Source organism: Zalophus californianus, chromosome 4, assembly GCF_009762305.2.
Source record: "Zalophus californianus isolate mZalCal1 chromosome 4, mZalCal1.pri.v2, whole genome shotgun sequence".
In the NCBI taxonomy this organism is placed as follows: Eukaryota; Metazoa; Chordata; class Mammalia; order Carnivora; family Otariidae; genus Zalophus; species Zalophus californianus.
The window spans coordinates 50092180-50113391 of NC_045598.1; the positions used below are offsets into that span (position 1 = coordinate 50092180).

At 43.1% G+C, this 21212-nt stretch overlaps 1 protein-coding gene across 5 annotated transcripts in view; it reads left to right on the forward strand.

The window, feature by feature from the left end:
• The window catches only part of NFIA (nuclear factor I A), a 355478-nt gene extending 348027 nt beyond the window's left edge, over window positions 1–7451 (forward strand). For all 5 annotated transcript variants that reach the window (XM_027597934.2, XM_027597919.2, XM_027597911.2 and 2 more), the window contains one exon: window positions 4953–7451. In XM_027597934.2, the coding sequence (XP_027453735.1) occupies window positions 4953–4970 (18 nt within the window). In that variant the 3' untranslated portion in view covers window positions 4971–7451. The remainder of the gene's footprint in view (window positions 1–4952) is intronic.
• Window positions 7452–21212: the final 13761 nt, after the last annotated feature.

Sequence of the window (21212 nt, forward strand, 5' to 3'; positions counted from 1 at the left end):
AGTGCAACCCCGCAGAGACAGCCTCTCCTCAAGACAAGAGTCAAAATGGTGGCCACAACTCACGCAGTCCCGGTTGGTAGCGTCCTCTTTGGGGCTGATGAAGAGTCGGGCCTGCTGGGGCCATGGAGACAGAGGCCTCCCAGTATCTGCACGTCTCTGTTTTCTGTGTATGAATGTCCTTAAATAACCCACCTTGCCTGGGGAAGAAAGCGAAGTGTCACACCCAGTTCTGGATTCCACATTAACAGCCTCCTTCCGCAGTGTTCAACTTTGCCCTTGAGGCCTTTTGTTTAACTTTTTAATCTGAAAAACAGATTCTGCTGCGTCACAATCTGTACCACCCTCCCCATCCCCACCCCCTGCACCCTCTCTTTTTTTGGTTAAAGTAAAATAGAGCTATCTCAAACAGACTTGTATTTCCTTTTGTTGTTCAAATATACATCCTGCCCTCTTAGTGAGAAGAGTATATAAAAGACCCTTTAAAAAAAGAAAAAACTTGTTATTCACATTAGAACATTTGTTGTTGACGAAGGAGTCTAGTCTTCGTCGACCATGTCTTGGGGCCAGCTCATGACCAAATTTTGGGAAAAGAGTTTCCTAATTGCTCTCTGTGGGGCATAAGAAAGGAAAGAGCCTGGCACTGTCAAAGGTGCCTACTGCCGTCCCAGCCTTCCTGTTTAGGATGCAGCCGGATGGATATTGTTTATGGTTCATAAAACCTGACTACTGTGAGGATTCCAGAATCCCAGCAGAATGGGATTCGAACTTTCATGGAGCTGTAAATTAAGGGGCGGGAAGTGTGATAAAACTCCTTAGAGAACGGTGAAAAAAAAATTTCGCGCTGCAATGGTTAAATGAAATTTTATAAGCACATTCAGTGTGGAGCTGTTTTGCATTACATGAGTTGAATACCTTAGAGACGCCACATCTGCAGGCACTTTATTAAATCCTTAGTCAGCACTTTCCAACCTGATGAGATTACTTCTTCATTTGACTGGAGAAAAGGAAAGCTGAGCTCTGGTCCTGGACTGCAGGTTTCTTTTGATGTTTCACCTTGAACACTGAAAGAGGACAATTACCACCCTTCGCCGTTCCCCCCCACCCCCCCCACCCGGCACATCCCAAACTGTAGAAATTGTGAATGTAATGGAGTAATTTTACTGAACTGGAGCCTCTGTGGGAGTGTGGATTTATGGACCTCCAAAACAACTATAGCTGAAAGTCCCTGAGGAAAAAAATAGATCAAAGCTCTGTGTTTACTTCCTTAATGTAAATGTATCAAGATAACATCGTCCTATATTGTATTGTAATATTGGAACTCTCTGCAGATAAGGGACAGAGATTCCTTTGTAGTCCATCTGGATGCAGTAGGTTAGATTAAGGGGTTATAAAGTATGAAGGCAGAAACCATATGAAATGGAAGTTTGTGTCAGTAAATGTCTGAAGACAATTTTTTGACTCTCCATAAATGAATTTTGTTTGGTGTGGCACCATTTTCCCAGTGATTTGCTACTCAACCCCAACAATTTAACAACCTCAGGATTATTTTTATATTTCTCTTGTATGACCCAAGGAAAAAAAAATGCTCAGAGTCATTCTTCAAGTCATGTTTTGAAACTAGCACTGCTTGCATAATAGATTTTCTAAGAAAACATCACAAGAGAAAAGTGGGCTTTTCCAAACACTGCCTTGTCCATTTGATGTTATTAGTAGTTCATGGAAGTTTCTAGAAATCGAGTGGCATATACATGTGCAACTATCACATTCATCATAAAGAAATTAGGAGCGTCTTCAGCTACAAACTGATCATGAGAAAATAATTCAGTGAAATGGATGAGTTTTTTTATTATTCTTATTATAACTGTTTATCTGCCATCTCGGCAAATAAATGATTTAATCAAAGAGACCTCATTCCCCCCCCCCAAAAATCCTCAAAAAACAAATTCCCTGTGTGGTTCCCCTAACGGATTGACTTCCCATTGTTGGGGGGGGGGGAGTGGGGGAGCCTTGGTCAAGTAGCTGGGTTAATTGTCATGAAGATTAGTGTGATGTTGAAATAAGTACTAATGGTCAAATTACAGGAGTGAAAAAGTTTAAGAATAGGTTTTGGTTTGGGCCTGAAAGGGTTAATTAAGTTTTTTTCACGGGTTATTAAAGACCCCCAACCCATGCCTTCAGGAGTCATATTGACACCACACCACAGGGCAACTCGCTTCTCTATTGACATGTTGCTGGTCAGAGCACAATAGCCTTCTGTGTCTGAAAATCATTGCTAAAATCATCTCAAGGAAAAAAAAAAAGTTTGAAAGCTCTAACGGTAGACAAAAGCCCAAGAGCTGCAGTGCGCAGCTCAAAAACCCGGAGTCAGCAACTTCTATTGATTAAAAACTAACCTTTAAAGTAACTCTGAGAGTGTGTGGTTAGCATTTAAATTTAAACATGTCATGAGTTGATTTGTGTTACTGAATACCAACTCAGAAGGAGTAACATTCACATCACATTTTTTTTTCTAATTCCCTTAAGCAGCTAAAGTATTTCATGAAATGTCAATAGGGCAAAAAGAAAAAGTGGCGGGGTGGGGGGCAATGCTAGGCCTTGTAGTTTTCTTTCCCATGCAAATATTCACCCCCCCAAAAGAAAAGTGTGGAGAGTGAAACACAATAATTAGTCCTTTGTCTAACTTTCCCAAGTGCCAGAGAAAGACAGATTAATTAAATATACAACAGTGTTGGTTTTTGGAGTGGGGGTCTTGCTTGCTGTGTAGGTCATAAATTAGGCAGAATAAATACTTCAATGTGTTTGCAGTGGGCCTGCTACGTCAGAGCCACTGGAAGGTTGGTGGGAGGAGAGCGGAGGGTTTCTTGCTAATGATAGTCACGTCTGGGTCTGTCTGGTTGCTCTTAGCAACCAGACATGATGTAACACCAGGATGAACTTGAACTTGGGGGACTTGAAAAGAGAACAATAGACCAGAGCAATCAATAAAGCCTATTTCAGTGAAGGATTACAGAGCTGCTCTGGGGTAACCTTGTCGGCAAGGCACACACTGAATAGTAAGATGTGTGAAGAAACTTTTTTTTTTTTTTTTTTTGCTTTGCTTTTTAAGAGAAGTGCAGAGCCACTGCAGATTTTTGTTGCGCTGAGGTTGTGTCCAGAAACTGTGGTATGGAAAACTGCTCCCCCTGCTGACTCACTGGGTCCCCGGTGTTTGCTTCGAGAACTACTATGCAGCGTCAAATTGAAGAAGGCTGGAATTTCACAACTGACTTAGAAAGTGTGAGAACAGAAATCCTGTAAGCATTATTCGCCGCACCCAAACTTGGAGACTGTTTTGTGAGCGAGAGAGCGCGGCCGTGGCACGCACGGATCCGTCAGCTAGGAGGAGAGGCCTACTGGAAATACAGTTCGGGCCTTGCCTCCCCTCTCCTTTCTTTCCCCCTCTCCTTCCTTTTGTCCAGTTAGATGTAGGCCGTGTGTCTTTGCCAGGATGATTTCCTTTCAGGACACAAGAGGCTTTATTGTGTTCTCAGAGCATGTGGTCAAAGAGGAACATCTAAAAGTACACAGGATGAGTAGTTTTTCGGGTTAGGCTTGGGTTTTTCAAGTCCTCTGGAAATCAAAGGTAGCTTGTGTGACCAGGAAATCTCATACCTGGTAGCTATCCACGGAACTATCATTTCGCCGTTCACCCCTGGGATCAGAGGCCGTCCTTTACCTAATTGAATCTCTTGGGCACCGATGAGCCTTCGTCTGACTGAATCCACTCGAATGTACCCCTTTCTGATACTGCCAACTCAGAGATTTCAGAGACATTCACTTTTGCTAGAAGTTGACAATTTTTCTGTGAATGATGATGAATGTGGTGAATTTGGCACAGTATCTCTAGGGAAAAGTTGGCAAAAGCCAAACACTTCTCTATTTCACTTAGAAACCAACTTTGATAGTACACCATAACTGGCCACTTTGTTTAGCTAGCAGAGAAAACAATGCTGGCATATAAAGTGACGATTCACTAGACTGTTGTCCAAAGCCAATCACCTAAGGATTTTTGAAAGGAAAAGGTAACTGGTAGCTGGGCCCCAGCAGGCATATGGAAGGTTTCCTAAATAAGTGCTGAACAAACAAAAACAAGAGCAAGGGCTATGCAATGGCCTCATTTTTGTCCTTTGGACATCATGGCAGCTAACAGGGTGAAATCTTGATCACATTGGATTATTGTATGTCATTTTTGAAAAATTATCTTAGAAATATTGAGCCAAAAGGAGCATTTTACCTCATAAAATCTACCTCAGGCACACATAAAGGAAACTGGGTATCAAAGAGGTGCTGTGACTTGCCCAAATCACACAGGACTCTTCGTGCAGCCCCTTTATCTGCTTCACCCCCACTTATTTTTATGTCATTGTTGATCATCCGCGCCCATTCAAAGAATGTCACAGCACCGTCTTTAGGGCCTCCATCTCATTGAAAAGGAGATGTGGAAATCATCCAAGTAGACATTGATCAGCACAGGAAACCTCTTCCCTCACCCATTGTCTGTTCGTTCAACATTTGTTTGTTGAGAACCTTCTACTGCAGGCACTGTGCTAGGACTGAGGACTCAGTGACAAGATGATCAAGCTTCTTGCCCTCCTGTAGCTGCCCCTGCCAGCCTGCAAAACCCACATATGTATTTCAAGTGGACACAAACACTTTATTTTTGAGACATACTCAGAACGTTGGCAAACCCCAGTGAAGACACTGAGTTTCAACTTCAGAGGAATAAGATCAACTTCAGTGACTCAAGATTTACTACTGTCTGTCATTCCTCTCTTCCATTCCCAGAAAATCCTCCCCTCCCACCCCACTTCATTCCTAATAGAGATCCCAATTTCATGGTCGGAAGGGCAACTTCTAAAATATGTTACTTTCAAAACTGTACCTCTAATTGCTCTTTTCCTTTTGTCTTCCAGTCCTGGTACCTGGGATAAAAGTCGCAGCGTCCCACCATCCACCAGACAGACCACCTGACCCCTTCTCAACTCTGTAACATGGACGCATCCTCAACCCAGCGCGGTTACAACTTCACTGTCAGTGGAAGGGGAGAATCCAATCAACTTGTACATGGAAACAGCGAGCATTATGGTCAAACAACAAAGGCCATAACCTTTTGGGATTTTTTTTTTAAATACTTTAGGGACTGTTGTAATTTTCTCATATGGTGCTGGAAATGGTTGGGCTTTGTAACATTGGGAGTGTTTCCGTGGTAGCGTGAGCATTAGGTGATGTGGCTAGTGGAGGTCTACCCTTGCTCACTGACTTCCCGTTGTAACACACTTTCCTTACGGAGCCTGGCTGTTTCACAGTATTTCATGAATTTACCCACACAGGTGTGAGCCTCCTTGAGTCATCAGGAGGCGCATAGAGAACGAAATCTTTTGTAGTAGCTGAGATCTGCAATATATAACTTACGGGACAGTCAAAGGGCAATGTTTTTCTGTAACATATTGGAAAAAGAAAATGCAGTTATGTTCCTTTTTTATTTTTTCTTTTGGTTTGGTTTGGTTCAGCAGTCAGCAGTTAAATATATAACATGGCCCACAAGGACAGTGAATCCACTCACGTTGCAGAACAATTCCGAAATGACAAACTACTACTACTACTATTCAGTTTTTTAAAAGTTGTGAAATGCTGCACTTACATTTAAAAAAAAAAAAAAAACATTTTTTCAACAATTTCAACAATGACACACAAATTCACATGGAAATGGGGAAGATGGTCTGTTTTGACAGAAACTGACAGGAATCAATCAAAACAATCGAATTTTGAAATGAGTAAAGTGCAATTTCATTGGATAGCTAAATATCTTTGTAAGATAGAGATTGTTGAAAATTCTATTTTTGTTTTTCAAGTCCTTCCACCCCAGGACTCTAAATTATCGGGGTAAAAAACAGCCTTGCAAGAAAAAGGGGAGCTATTTTTGCTTTTTATGTTTTTTATTGTTAAACTTGTATCCCTTTAAAAACTGAAGGAAAATTAAAAAAAAAACAAAAAAACAAATCTAATGGTGCTTTTACCACGATATGTTAACTACATTAAATGCTAATTAATTATTTTCTGTTATCAAAGCACATAACTAAAATGAAATCATGGTATCTGTTAATTTTATAAGCTAGAAGTCACTATAATGGATTATGCCAATTCTGAAAATTTTTACATGTATCCAGCAACATAGGATTTATCAGTTATCAGACACTTCATTGTACCAGAGATTGTCCAGAACTTTTCAAGACCTTTGCGCTCCTGAACTGGGCTATGGGAAAAAAAAATAATAATAATAATAATGAAACCAATACGGACATAAATGCTGGTGCCCATTCAGATCAAGGGGACCTGTTAGGGAAAAAAAAAGTTTGCACCCCCAAATGTCCTGTATCTTATGTAAAAAAAAATACACACACACAAAAAAAAAACAAAAAAAGTAACAAAAAAAGTGCAAGTGATTTTTCTACCAGACAGCGAAGCACCCCTTTGCTTCCCATGCAACTTCAAGAAGGTTTCCTATACTATACATATATATACGTTCTGGTTGGCAAGCCCTGCTGATCAGAGAAAGTCTCTGCATGTTCTAGTGTTAGTAACTAATTTTTATATAGTTAATGTAGGATAAAGTAGAGTGCATTAAGACACAATATTGTAATCCCTACTCTAGGCACTTGCCTTTAAACTATGTTTTTCAGCCCTTCAGAAGGGTTCTACTACTGTCCTATACAATCAAGTAACTGAAATTCTTGGGAAGACACTTTGCTCCTCATCTTTCCCCCCTGAAACAATGTTGTTTTGTTTTGTTTTTTTTCCTTAATTTGCACGAAAACAAAAATTCCATATCAATGTGCCTTGCCCTGGATAGCGATTATTTGTGGAATTGTTGCACATGCTCCTCTATTGAAAGGGGTTTTTCCCTCGTCAAGCATTTGGAGACACTTTTTGTAAATGTGACTTTTATGTCAGCCATCGTCAGTTTCAACATCTAGAACTAAATAGAGAGTTAGTTGTTCCGCAGATAGGAGTAGTCTTTATTGTCCTCTGTGGTCAGTGGCAGTGCTATTCTGAGATCTGTAGATGGCTTTAGAATATCAGTATTTTGGATGTTGCTGCATTTTACAGTTTATTTGGAGTCTTCCTTTATTCCCCCCCCCAGATATATGAAAATATGCAATACCTGCTTATATCGTGTAGAAAAGCTTAGCGATTATTAATTTTTCTTTTATTTTTTTTTATTTGACCAAAGTCGGTGCTGCACTTGACGCAGTGTGTTTTAGGTGTTTGTCTTTGTACTTTTTTTTGTGAGTTTTGAATGCACGTGCGCAGGAAGGGCTCCTCTTAGAGAAGCAGTCAAACTGTGAAGCACTAAGCTGACCCTGCTTCAAGCAATTTTGTTTTTACAACTGTTCCTTTCACAAGCAAGCCTTAAAAAAAAAAAAGACAACTTCCTTTTTCTTCAGCTCCCACACCCCATTTTTCTTAGCAGACTGCAGTCAATCCACATTCAATAAAAAGTATATAATGCCCATTTTTATATGCACGTTTTTAAACTTCCAAGTTCTGAAAATTGTTTACTGGTTATCTCTATTTAAGGAAAAAAAAATAAAATAAAACATTTTGGATTTTCATATGTGTCTGATAAGTGGTTGAATAGTCGTTTGGCGCTGTTGTATGGTGTGATTGTCAGTATATGGTGTCACTTCCTATAGCCAGCCAGCATACTTTGCCTTCCCCTATAGCACTTAGCTGGGCATTACTTTATTATGACATATGTGCACTAAAAAAAGAAAAAAGAAAAAAAAAAAAGAAAAAAATAGCAGCTTTCAGTGCTTCACAGTGAAGGGAAAAAAGCCTAGACAAACATTTTGTCAGAACCTTGCGATAAGCCAAGGTATTACCAGTAAATTGGTTGTATATACAATAAAATTGCACCCTTTTTTTAAAACAAAACAAACTAAGCAATAGTTTGGGCAGTTTTAGTTGTTTTTAGTGAGCATGTTGTAGTCATGACTGCAAAGAGAGAGAATAAACTGCCCACTCAGAAGATATGTAATTTGTATTGTTGTATAGTTTTATTGATTACACTGATTTATTCTACCCTATTTTATAATGCAGGACTTTTGTAATGTTGTTTAAATGAGGAAAAATTTCTGTCAAATTAGCCTAGTGAAATTTCTGATTGTCCATTATAAAGGCAGCGTTCATAGAATTGCTTTTCTTTCTTTCCCGCCCCCCCCTTTGGGAACTGGATTTAAGTTTAAAACTTTCCTGTTTCCTTTTTTTTTTTTTTGTAAGTATTTAAATACACTTATTTTTTTTCTCTCAATGGTATAGCATATTCCTATGCTTCAGAAGTATAGGTCTACTGAAAAACCATTGTAAATGGACGTTACAGGTATGCTGTATTTTTGAAGGTATTTTGTTGTATTAAGTTTGATGAAGCTAAAATTAGGGAACTCTGAACAGATTTGCAGGAAAAAAAATGTTTTAAAGGCTTTAAAACATTAAGGAGGCAGTCTAGGGTGATAACGAACAGGGGTTAAGTATTAAATACACTAAGTTACATTTTTGTTCATGTTTCATTGTCCAGAAAGCAGCAGGAAACTGTAGTTCAGTTGTGATCAAGCAGGAAAAAAGAAACACCAACAATCCGAGTGTTTACCTTTTTAGATGAAAGCCAAGCGAAGATGTTTGAAGAAGACTTTGCTACCTGGGGTGTATAGACTGACAGGCTGAGGGCTGGCCGAATTTAAAGGCCCCGCCCTTGATTCTGAGACACATTGGAATTTTTTCTCTCCCATCAAATGGCATTAACAATATTGGCAAAGAGAAGTCCCTCAAATCACTCTCCATGTTTTTTTCTTTGGGAACTGAAGTCAGAGGCACAAACACTAAATCTCATCATTTTTCTATAGGCTTTTTTTTTTTCCTGACCCATCCCCCTGCCATTAAAATGCTCTTTTTCTGATCATTCATGGGCAGAGGCCCTCCCCTTAATGACACTCTCTCCATCCCAGAGCCTTTTACTTTCCTCTGAGGTTCAAGCGAACTTTTCTAGAAGTTTCTTCACACCCTGGTATGGCAGTTATTGGTGTCAGCCCCTCCGCACCCCCACCCCGCAGTCAGGCGTGGGCACCCCTCCCCCGCAAACCGACAGGTGCACTTCCCCACACTTGCGGTCCTCATTCTCTGACAGTCAAAGTGTAAGGGAACCCAAATTTTCCAGAGTCACGGTGTTCAGTCAGCCCACAGGAATATGCAACACCCATCTCAAAAAGTTTTTTACTTTTCAAACCCTTGTCCCCATAAACTTTAAATTTTGTCATACAGTATTTATGAAATCTGGATTAAGAAAAACATTTTTTTTCCTTGTGATTTTTTTTTTGGGGGGGAGGGATTTCTAGGAATGTCATTTAATGTACTTTGCATCATGTCTCTGGATATATCTTTTTGTCCATAGTGGTGGTGGTCTCTCTCTCTCTCTGTCTCTCCCCATCTTTCTTTCTCTCTTTCCTTTCTTTCAGTGTTTCTACCCCCCCCCCCCCCCCCCCCCCCCCCCCCCCCCCCCCCCCCCCCCCCCCCCCCCCCCCCCCCGGTTAGCAGGCCTCCATAGAACAAATTTAAAACACAACTGGCATGGTAATGTAAGGAGAGCTTCAGTGGCACCGCACCACCCACCCTCGGAGATCTGTCCTCGGACGGTCTCAGAAAGCTGACTGCCCACCGGCAGGGCTTTCATTCCAGCCGGCTTCCAAGGCCAGCTTCGTCCCGAAGTCAATGCATGTATTTACTGTTTGACAGTAAACCCGCTCTGCCTTCTCCACGTCCAAGGCTGTGCATTTGCCTAATGAGTGTCGTGTATGTGTTCCTTTTATTTTTTCCAATAAAAAAAGCAGTGGGATGAAAATTGCTTTGATACATAGCAGGTAACATTGAAGCTATTCCATAGCACTTAACTGTAGTGAATACTGTGTCACCAATTCTGAAATCAATTTAATGTTTAATGCAAATCCATTACATGGTGCTATTACAGGCTGACAAAATGATTTACACCAATGTGACAACTTGGGCTCAATTCACTCTGCTTTCCAACAGTGTAAATGCATAGCAGTGTTTATCTGCATGAGAACTATGCACTAATCTATCTGAAGAAAAAAAAAAAACTGTATCAACTTTGGTATCTACTTTCCGTTTACTTCAATCCTTGCCTTTTTGGTCATTGTTATAATGCCAGCTTTAGGACAGAAAGAATTATAAGAAAACCAGCATAATACCTGATATATTAAAATGTAGTGCCTGTGAAATCTGTATTATATTGCTCTTCTGAAGTAAGATTTTTCTACACCGGTAGCCTTCGCTGTCAGTCAGGACCTTCTGGTATAGGTGATGTAAAATAACCGTACAATATTAATGCATGCTATTCCATAATGCTTAGTGAACTGTATGAATATTACTCAAAGTTATGTTAGTCTTTTTTTTCCTGATTTGGTTCTTGTCAGCTAGGTTTAAAGGTATTTCACTGAGAACGCAAATTCTGTCTTTCTTGATTTCGGCTGTTTTCAGTATTTTGGAGGTATACATTTACTTAAATTCAGTATTACTTGTGTTTTTGTTTTTGTTTTTTGTTTTTGTTTTTGTTTTCTTTCTCCTAGGGGACAAGCATGGGTGGTTGATTTCAGAAATCAGTCCCTGGCAAGACTTTTGTCTCAAAACAACCGCTTGTGTTTCAAGAACTGTGCTACAAAGACACTCTGAGAACATTTCCAAGCGAGGGACATTTTCCTTGACCCTCGGCTGAAGCTATGCTGACCCTGAAGCGTTTTCTTGATGGACAATGTTCAGCCAGGTACCCATGCTTGATCCGTCTTCACACCAGACTTCCTCATGTTAAAAGGAAAAAAAAAAAATGAAAAAAATCTTTAAGAAATCACATGGCTATTTAGTTTCATGCACAGTTGCAATATTTTCTTCAAAAATAAAACTCTGTACAAACTTTGGGCCCGATTCATAAGAAAAAGGAGTTTGCTATTAACACGGGATTTTTTTTTTTAAATATACTTTTTTTTTTTGGTCTAAATTTGAAACTACTTGCTTCCCAAATTAAATCAGTTTCATCTCATCTTTTTTCCCCCGAAACCAGCACCCATCTGCCTTTTATGCCCCCAGAGGGTTACATAACCAGATGAGGGGAATGGGGACATGGGGAGTAGGTACCGGAAATGCTCGGAGAGATAGGGGACCACCTGCCATTGAGCGCACCAGAGCGGGGAGGCAGCAGTGTGTGTGGGGGCAGGACCTCGCCTGTGTGCCAGGCATCCCGAGTTTCACATGCAGCCTCCTTATGCGACTTAATTCAAAAAAACTCCAATTTCCAAAATGTGTCTGGGCCACGGGAATATATATATGGTGGAAGTGCCACCTCGAATCCAACCAGAGCACCTTCATGGTAGAAAACACTCACCAGGTCGTGCAATGGGAACTTTTGTATCTCCACAGTGCTTTAAGGACAAATAGTGTCCCGTGAATTGGGCTATTTTTCCTGCTATTCTTATGCTCGGCTTCTCAAAATGACAGAAGCTCTTCCCCCTTTGATTCTATTTGTGTTACTCTAATTTTCCATTTTTTTTTAATTTTTATTTTTTTAGTAATAGTCTATTAAATCAGCATTTTTTTTTTTTTTTTAACATCTCAACCGAAGGTCACGAGGCCACTCGCTGTGTGGGGATGGAGGATTTGAGAGAGCTAGCTGCCAGCTTCATTTTTTTCTCCCTGGTCTCAGACCAGCCTGTCTGCACTGTGAAGGTATTTGATAGTGTCACCCCTGAGATACTTACTAGACCTAGAGCTGGAGCTTTATCAGGTTCTAGGAGGTCCTCAAGAAAGACTTTTCAAGGCAAATACATGGTTCCTCTTCCCTACACCCCTGACCTCTTTATGCAGAACAGAGTTCCCTGGGGACCTTTCCCACCACCCTTGGAAATCTGTCCACTCAGGATACCTCGGGTATCTTTTTCATTTCAAATTGCGGGGGGGGGGGGGGGGGGGGAGGGGACCGAACACTTCCAGAGATGAAAAGAGATCTGTTGTGAAACTAAATACCCCCCCGTGTTAATAACTTGGTTTGACATTTGTTTTTATGAGCCGGGCCCCCTGTGCCTCTAGTATACTTGTATTGACTCTCATAGCTACCCTTTTAGTTTTACTGTGTTCTGTGAAAATTTGTAATTGGTTGAGAATCACTGTGGGCGTCCATTCTTATTCAACTAAATCTCCACAGGTTTTTTGAGCTGGTGTGGATTAGTTTAACTCTTGTATTCAACCATTAGTGCTACCACCTTCTCACATTACGATACAATTACTGGAAGCAAGTACTGCATTTCCTATGCAACAAAAAAGGAAAAATAAAAAATTGCTAATGCTCTGGAAGCTGTGTCATCATTTGCTTTAAATCACACCTGGGTGGTTGTATTTGAGTGACAGTTAAGGGGATGGATCAGCCTTTCTGCACCGTGGAGTTTGCATTATCCATGATAGATGCCAAGCTCATCACGCCCTTTGCAGGGTTCTGATGGGCACTGCTGGTTTTCTCAGCTACTTCAACAAATGCGGGGCTTAACATCCCCTGTGCTTCCTGTGTGCCTGATGCTGTTCCACGTGCTTTAGATGTTGTATCGGGGCCCAGTCAGGAGTCGGGAATGGGGTCCGATAGGTTTTCCAAGAGGGGGCTCTGCAGCAGCCCAGAACTGTAGGAGCCACCAGCACTGGAGCTGGGGACACAGAAGGGAAAGGCTGGGCTACCAGAACCTCGGCGCTCCCAGGAGGAACTCCACACAGCTGAGACTTGGATCTTTCCGGAGAGGGAGCCCCACGAAGGTGGGGCGCACCACACGGGTGGTCACAGACCTCTGAGAGGACGTGCGGCGGCTGGTGCTGGGAGCACTGACGGGAGCCGGAGGCTGTTGGTGCACCCATCCTCTGCTGCTGTCACATGTGAACAGGAGCTGAAACCGGAAGGAAGGCCTCTCTCTCCCTTCCCTCCTATTCTGAGGCTCCTGCCAGTGTCTTTCAGCAGCTTGATCGAAGCGTTGGCATCTGGGAAGGGAGTATTGGAAAATAGAGTGAGAAAACCGCCAGCCCCACAGAACAGGATACAGAAAGGTGAGCCTGGAGCCCAGACCCAGGGAGTAAGCATACAGCACGTGTGTCTTCATCCATGTAATCCTCACAGCCACCTCTGTAGGAACTATTTTTATCCCCATTTACAGATGAGGAAACTGAGGCAGAAAGAGACTCGGTAAGTTACCCAGGGTCATACAAAAACTAAATGGCAGGGTGGGATTCAAATCCAAGAAGTCTCTTCCAATTTCCATCCTATAATCACTATAATACATCAACTCAATTTTCTTTTTAGATTTTACTTAGAGAGAGAGAGAGAGAGAGAGAGAGAGAGTACTAGTGGGGGAGGGGCAGAGGGGAGAAGCAGACTCCCCGCTGAGCACAGAGCCCAACGTGGGACTCCATCCCAGCACCTCGAGATTATGACCGGAGCCAAAGTCAGATGCTCAACCGACAGAGCCACCCAGGCGCCCCCCCCTCCACTCAATTATTTATTCATTAAAAATTGAGTACCCATTATGTGCCAAAGACTATGCCAGGGGCTAGGGATAGTAAGTAAAAAAAAAAACTGAGCAACTGTTCTTATGTCTAGTGGGCAAAAGAAGCATTATCCAAATAAACACTGCAACCAAGGTAAGCGTGTAGTTGTGATGAGGGTTAGAAAGGATATATTATTGCTGTGAAAGCCCATTGAGGCTACTAGGACAGATCGGAGTCAACCAGGTAAAGGCAGCAGGCAGGAGGGAGAATGTTCTGAGCAGACAGAACAGCACGTATGTACAAAGAGCCTGTAGCGGAATGGAGCTTGGCACCTTTGAGGGAGGGGAGGAAGGCCTGTTCAGATGAAGGGGAGAAACGGAGAGGCAATACTGTTCAAGATGAAGCTTGACATTTAGGTCAAGATATTGCAAGGCCTTGCAGGCATATTAGGGACCTTTGTCCTATCCCCTAAGAGCATCATAAAACACATCTCAGTCAGACGAGGCTAGATTTATGCTGTGATACAAACAAGTCCAAAACCTCAGCAGCTTAAAACAATAAAGGCTTGCATCTGATTCTGCCCGTCTGTCAGAAGGTTGTGTGGGATCCCAGTGCAGAATCTCCTCACTGGAGGACCCAGGGTGAAAAGCAGCTTACGGTCTCAATCGTTGCTGGATGTGTTAGCATGGGGGAAAAGGAGCATGGCAAGGCCTGGCCTGGCTTTCAACAATTTCATCTAGAATGACACACACCACTTCCACTCACAGTTCTTTGGCCAGAGCATGTCCCGCGGCCATGCCTCAATTCAACAGGACCCGGAAGGAGACGCCTCTCTCAGGGAAGCCTAGAGAACACTTAACTTATTTTTTTATTTTAATCCCAGTAGAGTTAACATACAGTGTTACATTAGTTTCAAGTGTACAACACAGTGATTTCAGCGATTCCGTACCTCACCCAGTGCTTATCATGACAAGTGAACTCTTAATCCCCTTCACCTCTGTCACCCATCTCCCGGCCTGTCTCCCCTCTGGGAACATCGGTTTGTTGGCCAGGGACTTTTATAGATTAGCTTGAGGAGAAGAGGGAGAGGCGCGGAGTGGAGAAGGTCAGCAAGAGACAGGCCAGTGGCGGACGGTGGCCGGGGCTGTGGGGCCTGCAGTGGAGCGGGCGGGTCAGAGGAAGTAATAGGGCTATTTAATAGCTACTGGGTATTGAGCTCTTTAACGTGATTTATCCCCTTAAATTTCATATTTTCTCTCTTATGACTGCAGCTCAAAAGGGTAGAGTCAGTCCTCAAAACACATTTCTGACTCAAGTGAATAGAACAATTTTACACACACGGGGCTTGGGGCCTTAGTTTGTTGGAATCAGTCACTTTACCTTTCGGTGAGGACTCCGGCCAATAGTAGGCACTCTGGTCTTTATTATTCAGAGTTAAGAAACTGGAATTAAAGTCATTCAATGACTCTTACTGATATGTGTAGATACAGGGCTTGGGATGAAGACAATGTAGAGGTCAAAGGCACAGACTCAGGCACAGAACTGCCTGGGATGAATCTTGGCCGTGCATCTTATTAGCTCTGTGGTGTTGGCAAGTGCCTCAGTTCCCCTACTGGTAAGATGGGAACAATAAAAATGGCCCCTACCTACCTCATAGGACTGCGGTGAATATTTGTTGAGTTGCTCTTCATAAAGGGGTGAGTAGTATGGCCTGGCACATCATAAATGTTAGGTGAATGCTTTAACAATAAATAAGTGGTTCCAAAATGTGGAGATAAGGCGTTCTTTCAGTGCTTTGATGGCATAAGCCTTCGACCTTGTCATTTCCAGGCCTCTATTTGAATAAACTATGAAAAAACTTTCATTCCACATCTGCCTCAATGAAGTAGGAAGAGGGAGCTTAAAAAATATAGTCGAAGGTTTGAGGGCAGACACACGTGGGCTTAAATTTTGACATTTGGGGTCTCAGTTTTCCTGTCTGTAAAATGGGAACAAGGATAGTACCTACCTTACAAGGTACTTGTATTAACTAATGTATGTAGAACTCCTGACACAGTATCAACCATATGACAACTATTATCATTTGCAACCCTGGGTTGGTGCATCCCTAAAAAGAATGCTGACACCTGGGAGGGCAATACATGGTGGAAAGAAGCTTGGGCTTGCAACCAGAGGACTCACGTGTGAGTCCCACTTCCACCATTTACTGACTGTATGATATTAATAAGTTAGTACACCCCTCTCTGAGTCACAGTTAAGAGAAAGGCCCAAAGAGCTCAATGAATACGGATGAGAATGTGCTAGGAAGCACCATTTCAAGCATCAGGCACTAGGCTTGATTGAACAGAACCCAGCTGGAGGGTCCCACCTGGCTCTGGTTCCCATTTCCCTCGACAGTATTACCTGCCAGGGAAATCCACTCTCATCACACAGGGACAGTTGGCCAAGGGAGGTGGTACTAGTCATCATTTTAACCCCTCAAGTTCTGGCTCTTTGGTAAAAGAACATGGCTACATTAGAGAGGACTTGTTGGCGTTTAGGGGAGAAACAGGGCTTCCCTTGACCTAAGAGGAATGAACTAGCTTCTGTTCCTCTCCAAAACACCTCAGCTTATGTTCTACATTGGCTTTCCATCTGGCACATTCAGTTTGGGTTTCAAGTTCATTACAAGGAGCCCTAGTAAAACAAATAAAAAGTACATTTATTTCCACTGTCACATTTTAAAATTTTTTTATTATGCAAAAAAACCATGTATGTACAGAATAGAATTGATTAATGAACTCCCATTGCACCTCCTACTCATCACTCACAATTAACCCCTACACCGTCTATACCCCATCCCCTTCCTGGCCACCCCCAGATTGTTTTGAAGCAAATCTCAGGCATCCTGTATTTCATCCGTGATTTTTCAGAATACATCTCTAAAAGACAAAGACTCTCTTATAAAACATATTCAAAGTACTATTTCACACCCCCAAATATTAACAGTAATTCCTTAACCTCATCAAATAACCAGTGTTCAAATATGCCCAACTCTCTTGCAATTTTTTAATAGCTTTCCAACTAAGAATCCAAATAAAGTCCGTATACTAACTGACCTGTATGTATCTCAAATCTTTAAATCCACAGGGTCTCCTTCCTTCTCTTTTATTTTCCTTGCAATTATTTGCTGAAAAAACTGGGTTCTTTGTCCTGAAGAGTTTCTCAGTCTCCGTTTTGCGGATCACATCTCTGTGGCATAAGCCTGTTCTACCATTAAATTGGAAGCATATTCCTGACCTTGGGAGTTGACCCATGGCATGTAATCCCAAAACTGCCTCACACACTGTCATGGGATGGACCAGGGAATTCACCTTGTGTTTGTGCCCTGATTGTGGAAGCTGGAGGCAAAATAATGGAACCAAAGCGGAAGAGGCTCTGGGAGCTGTTCACCAGCTCCACCCCTACCTGGCTTTTTTCTCTGGCAGGACCCGTGGGGGCAAGGGAGAGTCTATCCGAAGGACAAAGAACACTGTCTTCTTTACCACCTACTGCAGACAAAAAAGAAAAGAAAAGCCAGCTTCCACCTTAAAGGAGAGCAAGATGAATAATTCTGGTCAGTAAAAAGTCTTCTGATCAGATGAAAGTCTTTCTGCTCTCGCCTCCTTGTTCGACAGGCACCCTCTTCCCTTATGAATACATGGCTTTGGGGGCAGAAGATAGTCCCGGGGCAGGGAAAAGGAGCTCTCCCATCAGGCTCTATGGAGCAAACTTGGGGGCCATAAGATCGCTTCATCCAGCCCCTCTGCTACTTGCCCACCCATCTTCACGGCCTCCGAACACTGGCCTGAGCCACACTCCTCTCCATGGAAGTATAAAATCGCGTTCAGAACAAACCAGACCAATTATTGAGTACCTCCTATGGGCCAGAACTTGGGACTGGCAAAGGAGATGAATCTGAAATCACCCCAGAAGCGTACAGCGTCTAGCAGAGAAAACAGACATGCAAATCAAATCCTTGCCCCACAGCCTTCTAAAGACCAGGAAGACATCATGTGCCACATAATCTGGGCACCAACTATGGCCAAGGGAGAGAGAGCCACAGGGAGGAGATGCACAATCTAGATCTTCAAGGATGCGGAAGAGTTCTAGAGACTGGCAAGAAGACACAAATATCAATAGTGATGATAGTCATAATAACAGCTGGCAGTTCCTGAGTGAGCCCTTCAAAACACACACTATTCTAAGTGCTTTACAGGCATAAGCACATATAATCCAACCCCATGAAAGAGAAATAATCGTTATTCCCATTTTACAGATGAGGATATTGAGGCGCAGGGAGTTTCAGTAATTTTCCTTACTTATATTGATAACTACCTGTGTGGGGCCCTAACATTCAGGGGTGGAAGGGGTAGATACATTTCTAAATCACAATTAGTCCGAATGTCAGTCCAGCTCAGTGTCCCCCCCCAAGTGCCTGGAATAGTGCTAGGCACCTAAAAGTCACTTCGTACCGTCAGAGGATGAGCCGTGGTTGTGTCAGCTTTTATTTGCCCCTGCAGATCTACTTCCCCCCTACCCCCCCCCCCCGCCGATGCCTTCTCGAAACTCTTCTGTGCTCAGGAGGCTGACCTGTGTGGGCCACATCAACGGGCTTGCTTGGCCTGAGGACATCAGCTGGGATCAGCCCATCAGAAGCCGCTGCAGTAGATTGTTGGGAGGCAGGGCAGTGATATCAGGGTATTTTTATTTCCCTGGTTCCCTCCCCAGGTCCTCTCTGACTGGTGACGGTCCTCAACAGAAGGTCACAGTTCTTCTCAACATGGCTCTCTAGCTTAATTTCTCTTTCTGTGTTCTGATTAAGAGCTCCCTCCCCTCACCCCTTTAGGCACAGGGATAGTAAGAGCTTTGGGTGACTGCTCTGTCCTTTGTAATTTCTCTACATCTTTTCCACACCTTTGTAAATAGTCTTTTTATTAAACCCCTCTCAAATGATCTTGAGTTGAATGTGCCATCTGTTTCCCACTGGAACGCTGACAGATAGAGTGGTCAAGCCAGAGCAGGCTTCTGGAATCTTCTTTTTTCCTCCAATTCCAGCAGAGGCTCAGATTTATTCACCTGATGGATGTCAAAACCATAAATTTTCCCATCTCAGTTTATCCTAGATTCAGATGGCTGGACTCAACCTTCAAAGGTCGCTGAAGTCCATCTCCCTGCCTCCAGCAAGGAATCCCACCTCCCCACCACCACCCCCGACTGCTCCTGTCAGAGGGAAGTATATCTTACTTTGAAGATCTCCAGGTAAGGAGATACCATAACTCATTTTAGTGTCTTCATACTCCCAGCCTGATAAATCTCCCTCCTGTCTAACACGAACCCCTCCTGTTACAGGTGAAGCCTGTTTCCTTTGTCTGCTCCCTGGCAAGAACTGAACAAAAGATCCTTCATTCTTTGAAAATATGCATTAAAATCGTCTTTACCCTCCTCTAGTTCCAAAGTGCAGATCAATGAAAGCAGATCATCTGCCCATGCTAGTCTCAGGTCGTCAACCTAGACGTCTAGGAGAACACTTTGTCATAACAAACTTTTACAAGAATGAGTTCTAAAAGGTTTGTCAGGGGAGGGAGGGAAAGATGGAGTCCCCGCATCTGCTGAAAGACCACTGACCGGGCTCCTGACAGGAATAATGGGAAATTCTTCGTCTCCTTTGACATATTTATCCACTTGACCATTTATCCCCACCTGTTATCCTGACCCTGAATTCTGGAGGGTGCTGATTTGCTGGTAGGTATGGGCTCTGACATAGCAGCTGCTTTGTAAACAAAAACCCACTATTAGCCTTCAGGCCTCCGCGGCTTCCCTCCATCAGTCTCCACCCAGCTGGGCTTCCACTGAACTTGAACTGAGCCAGCCGGGCACCCGGATCAGCAACACACCCCAGGATCTGATAAAGCTCAAGGCCCGCGGACCATTGTTTAAAAATAAATTTTACTGAATTTCAAAGTTTCTTCCCAAACTCTGATACACACACACACACACACACACGAAATCCCAATTACATATTTTAAACCATGTATCTAGATCTTTAAAGTGTTCTTCAACCTGATATGCTTCTTTTTTTCTCATTCCCAGTTGGGTCAACATACTTACACAGGGCCTTTACCTTGTGCCCACAGAGGCATAAATGACTGATATGTCGGCCCTGACTGATTCCTACTTCAATTAGATGCCCAGCCGTGAAACCCTAGAGTCAACACTGGAGTAGGTGCTTGGCTTTTGTCACCCAGTCATCCCATGTCACCATCTACTCCTCCCAGTGACACAACAAGGTAGATGCAAGTGGTCCCGTTTAATAAGTGAAGAAATGATAAGTCCCAGAAAGATTAAAATCACCCAGCTAGTGAGCATGAACCACAAGGGTTCACCTCTGAGCCCTGAAACCTGAGTAAAATCTATTTAGACAAAGACAAGTGCCAGCAACTAGTACTGTGGAATATTTACAACCCAAAAGTGCTCCTACTTAGAACTTATAGGTGCCTCACAGACCTTAACGTTTTTCAAAATAGAGAGAGCTCCAAATAATTTTCGCACCACTTGAGTATGCTAAATTCTTCTTCAACAAGTCTTCTCTTTGAGAGTGGGCAGTTAGTGCAGGAACCGTCAAGGAAACCACTGGTTACCCTGAGTACCATTTACGGGGGGACGGGGTCTGCAGTGGGCTGAATGGGGAGCATGACTCCTGAGGACACTCGGCACAACCGTAACAAGGATGAATGGAGTCCTCATCTTAAGAGCTCTAGAAGTTAAGTCAGGGCGAATCCTCAGTCATGGCACAGAAAGCTGGGTGTTTGCCAATGCACAGCGAGAGGGAGTCAGAGGTTCGCCTTCTGTGGCCCACTGTCCCTTGAGTGACTGAGCCTTGTGTTCTCCTGGGATGGAAAACACACAGGATCTGGATCCAGTTCAGAGCGGAGGGGGAGTGAATTGCTACCTGGCTCAGCAGGCCTGGGTTTGAGTCTCTCCTCTGATTGCTTAGATGTGGACTCATCTTAACCATCTCTTCTTTAAACCTCAACACTCCTCGTTTGTGAAATAGGGGATTCTCAAAGGTGAGAAGTCCTTGGTAAACAAAGGACGACCATAAAGAGTTGACAATTGGATTTTAAGGGTGGGAAATGGAGCATAAAGATGGGGTCCCTGAGTCAGGCTCTGTCTAGGGGAAAAACATCATTAGGGTCCTGGTTCCCTCTCCCTCCCATCTAATGACACAGCTGACTCAGTCCAGAACAGGTCTCCCCCGCTCTTTAGTATATCTGGCTCACTTCTACTGAGATATTAAGTGGCCGAGCCTTGATAGTCCCTTCAAGGGAGTGGGCAGCTCCATTGCTTCCAGGCCAACCTGGGCCTGGGGCCCTTTGGCTTAGGCTTCGGAGCTGTGATGCATAGAGCCCAGCCCCCTCGGCACCACGGGTAACACTTCCCCCATCTTACTGGCTCTGTGCAAGAGACCCAAGTGTAATAGAACAAAAGGTTACCTTGGCCTTTCCAACTCCTCAACTTCCTGCCTTACCACATCTTGTTGAGACTGGATTCCCAATAATTAGTTGATGGAA